The sequence below is a fragment of the Silurus aristotelis genome (assembly GCF_946808225.1).
Source record: "Silurus aristotelis genome assembly, chromosome: 7".
NCBI classification, from domain to species: domain Eukaryota; kingdom Metazoa; phylum Chordata; class Actinopteri; order Siluriformes; family Siluridae; genus Silurus; species Silurus aristotelis.
This window is the reverse complement of record NC_139580.1, coordinates 28099851-28108701: the sequence shown is the minus strand read 5'-3', so window position 1 is coordinate 28108701 and position 8851 is coordinate 28099851. Positions and strand designations below refer to the sequence as shown.

The window sequence follows — 8851 nt, the reverse complement described above, 5'->3', positions numbered from 1 at the left end:
TATACACACACATATATATATATATATATATATATATATACACACACTTCATTTGCTTGCTCTGTACAACTATTTACATTATATAAATATAGTAAAATAGATTAAATTACATTGTTCTATAAATAAATGTCAGACAATACATTATAGATGACATGTTAGTGAGAAGCAGAGTGAGGTCATACTAATGTGTGTGTGTGTGTGTGTGTGTGTGTGTGTGTGTGAGCTGCACAATGGCGGCTTGAATTCACTCAGCAGCTCACAACAAACCAGTGGATGAGACCGTTTTTCCGTAAACCTTCTCGTGTCTTTTTTATTTTTACCCCCACCCCCCCCCATCTCGCTCTCGCTTTAACCGTCAAATCTCGTCCGATAAAAGCCTCATCTTCTGCTTCTGTTTATTAAGAATTTTAATGTACTGTCTGTTAGGTAACGTGAGATTCAGCAGTAGTTTTTTTTTCTTTTCTTTAAACCACATCTCACAGAAACACTTTGGTGCCTTCAAGGAGGACAGCAGTTTAGACTTTAGAGCAACGAGGTTATTGCTGTAAAATATGCTCAGAAATACATTTTCAGTGTATCATCCTTCATTTAGATATTTAAAAAAAAGGTACTGGTGGATATTTGCATTCGTTTTCTGTTGGAACAGTGACTGTAGTGTACCTTAATGACATTAAATTAGTGTACCTCAAGCAACCTGTCCAGTACCTTGTTTTTTTTTTCCCCCCCCTCCCCCAGACAGTGTTTTGTTTGACTACCAAAACCTCTGGTGAAAGACTAAACGTTAGGACTTTGTTCATTAGTAAAATCTACGCGATTTTATTTTTACAAGTCGACTAATATAATACATTCGATGACGCTGTAGCTAGCACGAGCAAAGCGGAGTAGTCTGATTCGACGAAGTTCACGTATTAGTTGATTACTAAGTGCTTTTCAATATACAAACCAGTAGCAAATTGTTGTTGATGTTTTTTTTTTTTTTTTTTTGGCAAAAAGGTAAAAAGTAGAATACTAGGTGAGGAAGGCGAGTTGCGTTATGAAGCTTTCGGATGCGCGTCTGAGAAGTGAAATACTGAGCGCTGAGATCAGTCTGTCGATTGCGTTTGCGTTCACGGTTTATGGAACGCGTCAAACGGAATCAGGACTTGAGTAGAACCAATTATAAAAAATAAAAAAAAGTAAAACCTGGCAACAAAATAAGATAAAAAGCACCATCTTTGTGGCCTAAAAGCATACTGTACAGAGTTCAGCACATTCTCTCAGAATGGTATAAAGTTCTTTGCTCTGAGCTGGAACAAGAGCAGGGTTCCACCATATGTGTTTGGGGTTGTTGTGAAGGTCAGGATTAGGACTGCAGCACAGCACCGCTGGAGACGCACGTCCATTGAGCCCGTCGCTCACGCTACTTTTTAGTGTCCATCACCCTCGCCTTGAGGTGCACCAGTGTTGTGGAACCAGTCCAGGAAGATCAGACTCATGCAACCGAACATGACAACGAATCCACCGGCCAGGAACAGCATGGCCTGCAGGATAAACGTAAAAGACATGATTTTTAAATAAGATATATATAAAGTATATAAAAAAAATGTGCACAATTCAACAAGACCTCTTTCCCTTACCCCGATCTTCTGCACGGAGTTTATGGGCTCCTTCTTCACCAGCTTGATGTAGAAAGCAGACGGCAGGATGAAGATCAGCATAGCAGCAGCAGAAGCACCTTAAAAGCCAACAACATGACGCACTGTTAGACTAAATTGACATGAAGCCGAAAAAAGTCACGGGCGTGTCGTGAAGGTTGACCTACCGATGAATCCGAAGATATCTCTAATGGTTGGGACGAAGATAACAAGCACATTGACTCCGAGCAACAAGACCACGGTGATGATGATGTGACGGATCCAGCTGAACTCTTTTGAGGTTCCTAACAGGTGATTCACCGAGGTGCGGATCTGAGACAGAACAGATTTGTAGGAACGTTTTATTGAGATTTAGATCTTCAATCAAGCGACGTCATAACCTGCGATCGTTAAAACAGCCGTACTCACAGGAAAGAGGACGACTGGGACGGTCAGTGTGACGGCGGTCAGCACGGCTAGACGCACAATCAGCAACACCACGTCGAATTTGTACACCCTGGAGTAGGTGTGTAACAGCTCAGGCTCGACCATATCTAAAAAATACAAACAGGGTTTTTTTTATTACATGATCTACCCCCTATTCTGGCACAGTGCTGTTCCTAAAAATTCATGAGGGGAAAAAAAAATTGCCCTTGCTTACGTAACATTTCCAGGCCAAGAACATCAGCAAACACACAAATGTTATTTTCCTGCCATGACAAACAGCACAGAGGCCAGATGTCAGGGCTGGAGTCTTTCTCAAACTTTACGTAAGAGCTACCAGTGCAGTGAATCGGGGCGGGGATTACGTTTAAAACTAGAGCCAATCCAAATTTGTAATATCTGGCAGGAGGATTTCTAAAAATCGCTTGCACTTACCGTGGAAGGTCAAGTAGCCGAAGAGAGCAGCGAGGAGGTACATGATGAACATGGCGAGGAAGGAAACATTAGCCACGCCCTGCATCTTTCTCCGAGAACGACTAAAGAAAATAATAATAAAAAATGAGATTAGATAATCCTAACGTTTAAACCATTTCGTCCAGAAACCACTTCAGATGTCTTCAGAAAACTTACTCTTTGAGCTCCTCATACATGGGCAGAATGGCCGGGTGGCACACGAACGCGAAGGTCAGAATGGGCACGGCGTACACCGTCTGCGCCGAAACAAAAAAGAGGAAAGATTAAAACCGTGCACCCCAAAAAATGAACACATTCTTGATGTATCATCTGCATCTCGTACCTGAGAGTTGAAGACGAAGTATTTGGGCGTGCAGGAATCCTCGTTGTAAACAGTGGCCGTGTTGTTGTGCTGGAGCTGTGTGATCGTGCTGTTTAGGGTCATGTTGATGAGGTCGTTGGTCAGGGGACACGGGATATGGAACTTCTTGTAGATCACCTAATGAAAGAAAAAGATGTTCAGCTCTTGTTTCATAACCGGAATCGTCGGCAAAAAACAAAAAAAAGGTTGGAGAGTGAAATCAGATTGCTTACCACGATCAGGAAGAAGACCATGCACAACAGCGAGAAGCCGCTTGTGTAGCCAAGGTAACCTGTGATCAAGATCAAACGTTAGGTTTGTACGTCTATTCGCTTTGAACTTCTTTTTCGACTCTGATTTCTTTGGAAAGGAACTCACCCAGATTTTTAAGCAGCGAAAGTGGCAAAATGATGGCGAGCGTAACGATCAACACCAGGTAGTCTCCGTTAGTGTACCATACCCTTAAAAAAAAAAAAAAAAAAGAAAGAAAGAAAAATCATTAATACAAAACATCACAATTACATGCATTATTTTTACTCCATTTCTATTATTATTAGATGAATCCCACTCAGAGAGATGTTTTTCACCAGTCTAATGTTCAAGCATTAGCTCACTGCCAGCTCTGTGTGGTACGAGGCCGTGTACAAAAAAAAAGAAAAAAGAAGAAAAAAAAAAAGGACTCCTTTGACTGAGCACTCGAGCTACGTCTTCACTTTGCCGACTACACTACAATGAGATGCTTCAACACTCGAAAGCACTTAAACTGGCAGCAAACATCTAACAAATACAAAAAAATAGTTAAAATCCATTGAATCTTACTCTTGATCTCCGTTAAACGCTTTGATGACGATCGGTAATTCGTACTTCACGATGTACAGGTAGCTGGACATGGCTGGAAATGAAAGACAGACGTGTATATTATATATATATATGCATACATACAAAATGATTCTCAAGAGCGCTAAAATACTGCATCTTACCTCCAAAGTTCTGCATGGTGATGGAGAAGGACGCAGCGAGCTTCCCCGGCAAGCCGAAAGCCTTGTAGCCCAGCTGCTCGTAGACCATAGAACCTTGTGTACAAATCATGATACGCGATCAAAACCTGTCCCATTTCGAGTTAACTCTCTCTTAAAAAAAATTAAATACTAGACTGCTACAAACCTCCTTCGTTAGCGGTCTTGAGCAGCAGATGTACAGAGTAAAGGGAGAAAATGGACACGGCTACCAGCAGGATGCTATCAAACACACGAGAGAAAAAAAAACTTTTAATTATTAAGCATGTCGCTGCAGTCATGCTACGATTTGCCAATGGGGTTCAAATTCAGACTGTTTCCAGGAAGCCTGATGAGCCGAACCAGGCGTGTTAACGCTTTGTGTTTAGGCAACAAACGTGATAGATAAAGAGCTAATAAACCAGACGCACAACTGCAGAGCTGTCTGATCTAATCACGCTGGTACAGTGAACCGTATTTAACGTCAGTACAAACTATAAACTCTTCACAAACTCTTCACAAAACAGTATTGGGAAATACTGTATTCTGTTTATGTAGCAAAAATGTATGCAAATGTATGTTTATTATTAGTAAAACCAAACTCAACATAGAGCATGAAGACAAAACATTCTTGGAAACGTTTAAAAAGTAATTAGGGTGTTTTTAAAATGACGCAAATCATCAGGACGCCAAGCGGAACTTCTGCACGACGTTTCCACACGGACGGATTTAATTGCCGGATGTGTGCATCATGGTGGGTTTTGCAAAACAGGTTTAGCGATGAAAAATTATTTTCGGGTGGAGTTTATTATCGTTTGTTTTTATATCCGTGTAAATTAAGGATACATTTGTGTTTGAATTACCTCGTATATTTATTTAATCATTATAAATAAATAAAAAAATAAAAATAGTGATTCGCAAACGCACGCTGCACTGATAAAATGTGTGCATCGTTAACATTCTATATGGGATTTATTATATACTCTGTGCTTTTATATATAATATATATTTATACAAGAACTGAGTATATAATAAATCCCATCCATGTAATTGGTGCCATTGTAACAAGTTCATTATTCATTAATGCTATTCATGTCACCTGACATTGTGTGTGTGTGTGTGTGTGTGTGTGTATACATATATATGTAAAAAAATGAACAGATGGCCTGCAGAGGTATTAACCTGCTAAGAGGTTTAGCTCTTCCTGCAAGATACTGTGAGTGTAAAAACCAGAGCATTCACACACTGGCTCTCACACACATTTACACAAATCTGTTTGTACAACCCTGAAGTTCTGATCAGCTCTAAAACAGGTTCCAACCTCAACACAGAATAAACCGAATATTATATATATATATATATAAAAAAGATTATTTAAACAATTTTCCATAATTATCTATCTAAATCATGCAGGATGTTCTGCCTGGAGCTGATTTACCCAAAGCTTTGCGGTGTTTTTGCTCATAACAGTCCGTCCTAATAAAAGAGCACTTCATTGCAGCTGGTCAATTTAATGTCCCCTTGAGGACTATTATATAATCTGTTCAGCGTCAATGCAGGATACTCACACAAACAGGGCGATGCCCGTGTTGGCCATGGCGTAAGACAAGCCGAGGATCCCGCTGCCCATGATGGCATTGCCCAGGTTGAACACGGACATCCCGAACGAGGCTGTGCCTGGGTGCTAGAAGAAGAGCCCAAAAAAAAACATGCAGATTAGATTACACCGATTTCTAGAATGCATACACAGGTGCGCACTTGCCCCATTTCCCCATTCTCTTCTAGCCTACACACCTTTCTTTCTTAGTTTCACTGAATGGTTCATGACTCACCGATATTCTATGTTCTAACAAAAAGGGTTGGAAAATTGAAAATATGTTAATGATCATCACGTTCACATGCTCTTCAGAGATGATCGTCTGTTATAATAAAATCCTAGGACCTGAAAGGGCTTTCGACTAGTTTTTGACACATGGCTTTGGAGATTAGTGATCGAGAGCATTAGTGAGATCAGGTACTGATGTATGATATAAAAAGGTCTGGGGTTTATTCAGTGTTCCAGTTCAGGAAGGTCAGAAGATCTGCACCAAAAAAACATCTTGACCTTGTCTTCACGGAACATCGCTCAGGCCTCTTAGTTGCCATGTAGTGAAATTTTATGCAAACGCGTTCTCTTTAGTTGTGGGGGGAAGGAGCACATTTGGGCGTGATGGTCTCACACACTGGACTTATTCGGTCACAATTGCCACTTACATATTCAACTTCATATTTCTTCTTTCCTTCGGTGAAACTTGGGAGAAAGTTCTGGCTCTCAGCGTCCACGTCGCCGTATTGGCTGGAATTTAGAGAGAGAGAAAAAATTGAATAAAGAAACGCTTTTCATTGATCATTGCGTCATAGGATGTGTGCGGGTGAGTTTTGGGGAAGGTAGTACCTGCTCAGGGGTACTTTCTTGGCGGTGTTTGAGTACTCGATGCTGTTGGTACTGGAGGTGCTGTCTTCATCTGGCGAGATGTTAAATCGGCTCATCTCTGCTTTACCTGGAGTAATGTTCATTCTGTAGGACACACACAGTTATTTCGAATGGGGATATCCAATGAACAGTGAATGAGACCTAAGCCGTGTTTTAGAAGAACCCCAAAACCCACGTGACCACGACCGGAAAGGGGAGGGCTTTCGGTAAATAAATAAATAAAAAAAAAAAAAAAAAAAAAAAAAAATGGTGAGGCTGAGTCACGGAAGGCGCGCGCGCGCGCGTGTGCGTGCGTGTAGTGGAAATTTCCGACAGGCGCGTGCACAGACCGGCGCGTGCCCGTGTGTATGTGTGTTCGCTAAACACACTGCAGCCCAGAACACCAAATATATAAAAAAAATACAAAATATATATTTATATATACACACAATATATGATAATAAATCCTTATAAGAAATACAGTGGTAGAGATGGGGATGAGTTTTAATCCCAATGATAGAACACATTCCTGTTAGACACTAAAAACACCACTAATGCCAATAAAAATTATTACTATAATAGACTTTAGATCGTTTCTAAGGTTTTCGAATGAAAGGAAACAAATCCACGTGCATCCGTCTTTTTTCTTTTTCCTCCCCATCCGTTTGCGCAATATGTCTGTTCAGCCCACATCCACACCCAGAACAAGATGATGAAACCTTACACATACCAGACATCTCACATGAACACTGCGATCCCATTGATTACTCTTTAATTCGAATTTTTCCATTTATCGCATTTTCATTTACGTATTTTAATTTGTATCTATTTCTATATGCATCCTTTAGGTCACGTGACTGCGGGTTTGATCATCATTGTATTTTTCCATCTCGTTTTCAGCTGAAGCTCATTCGCCTCGAATTTGAAGGACACGTATAGAGAAAATAAAAAAATAAAATAAAATGTCTATTCTGTGTATTCAAATCTAATATTACATTTCGATAAAAAAAAATTTTTGCACACTATAAAACAGAAGCAGGTATATAAAATACAAAATAAAATATTTATTTATAATGAAATAAATGATCTTACCTTCGAAAGCGGATTTAGAATAAAAAAAAAAGAAAGAAAGAAAGAAGAAAAAAAAATCCCTTTGCGTGGTTTTGTTCTGATGCGCGGGTTTTGTACCGCTTCCTCTTATTTAAAATATAAATTTTAATTTAGACGATTATTTAATTATCAATCAATCCGGAAACCTAAAAAAAAATAAGATCAATGAAGAATAGAATAAATAATCTTTATTATAAGACTAGAATAAAAGAAAGATAGAAGCCGGAGCTGTATTTTCTAAAGAAGCGTGGGCTCGAATAAGTACCGCAGCTACCGGCAGAGTGACTTATATGGGCTGGTTGCATCAGCTTTAACACACACACACACACACACACACACACACACACACACACACACGCCTTAGATGGGCGAGACCTAATGACGTGGTTTTGTGTACAAACAATAGAGCACACATCGCTAGGAGGAATACTGTGGAACACCACCCTCCACTGCCCCTTTACCCCATCTACAAAAGACCCCAATCCACAGATCTACACCAATTATCCATAACACAAACCCATATTGAAAGATCTGATTCTCTTGGTAGCATATGGAGTTCTGATTTCTTTTTTTTTTTTGCATGTTTGTCACAATGTTTAATAAAATATTAGTAAACGATAACACAAGTGAACACAACGTGAAAACAAAATCCAAAACTACATGGTTAAAAAAACTCCTGTGTAAAAAAAAAAAAAAGTGTTTGCTTGTTTGTTAAAACAGTTGTTTATCACACCTGAGATCAATTTCTCTATCCACGCCAAGGCCTAATTACCGCCACACCTGTTCACAATCTGGAAATCTCTTAAATAGGACCTGCCTTACAAAGTGAAGTAGATCAGAAGATCCTCAAAAGCTATACGTCATGTTGAGAGCCAAAGAAATCCAGAAACAAATGAGAAAAAAAAAAAAAAAAAGTAATTGAGATCCATTAGTCTGGAGAAGGTTATTTCTAAAGCTTTGGGACTCCAGTGAACCACAGTAAGAGCCATTATTTACAAATGGTAAAAACATGGAACAGTGGAGAACCTTCCCAGGAGTTGCCGGCCGACCAAAATTACCCCAAGAGCTCAGCGACGACTCATCCAAGAGGTCACAAAAGACCCCACAACAACATCCAAAGAACTGCAGACCTCACTTGCTTCAGTTAAGGTCAGTGTTCATGACTTCACCATAAGAAAGAAACTGGAGAAAATGGTCTTCATAGCAGAGTTCCAAGACGAAATCCGCTGCTGAGCAAAAAGAACATAAAGGCTCGTCTCAGTTTTGCCAGAAAACATCTTGATGATCCACAAGACCTTTGGGAAAATACTCTGTGGACTGACGAGACAAAAGTTAAACTTTTTGCAAGGTGTGTGTCCCATTACGTCTGGTGTAAAAAAGTAACAATGTATTTCAGAAAAAGAACATCATACCAACAGTGAAA

The 8851-nt window shown here is 39.7% G+C and overlaps 1 protein-coding gene across 1 annotated transcript; it reads right to left on the bottom strand.

The window, feature by feature from the left end:
- Positions 1-328: 328 nt before the first annotated feature.
- On the bottom strand, positions 329-7786 carry slc38a2 (solute carrier family 38 member 2). Its single transcript, XM_083546391.1, has 16 exons — positions 7411-7786; positions 6301-6423; positions 6120-6201; positions 5435-5550; positions 4036-4109; positions 3852-3944; positions 3691-3763; positions 3250-3332; positions 3105-3163; positions 2854-3009; positions 2688-2767; positions 2493-2593; positions 2043-2167; positions 1802-1946; positions 1617-1714; positions 329-1520 (listed from the first exon to the last, which is right to left on the bottom strand). The coding sequence occupies exons 2-16, from the start codon at positions 6420-6422 to the stop codon at positions 1407-1409; spliced, it is 1521 nt and encodes a 506-aa protein (XP_083402517.1). The 5' UTR covers position 6423; positions 7411-7786; the 3' UTR covers positions 329-1406.
- Positions 7787-8851: the final 1065 nt, after the last annotated feature.

Bases quoted from the DNA above. Each gene is read 5' to 3' on its own strand.
- slc38a2 (XM_083546391.1), bottom strand. From the start codon at position 6,422: ATGAACATTACTCCAGGTAAAGCAGAGATGAGCCGATTTAACATCTCG. The intron at 3,945-4,035 runs GTTTGTAGCAGT...TTTGTACACAAG, and splicing joins CAAGACCGCTAACGAAGGAG to GTTCTATGGTCTACGAGCAG. The intron at 1,947-2,042 runs GTGAGTACGGCT...GTTCTGTCTCAG, and splicing joins TCCCAGTCGTCCTCTTTCCT to ATCCGCACCTCGGTGAATCA.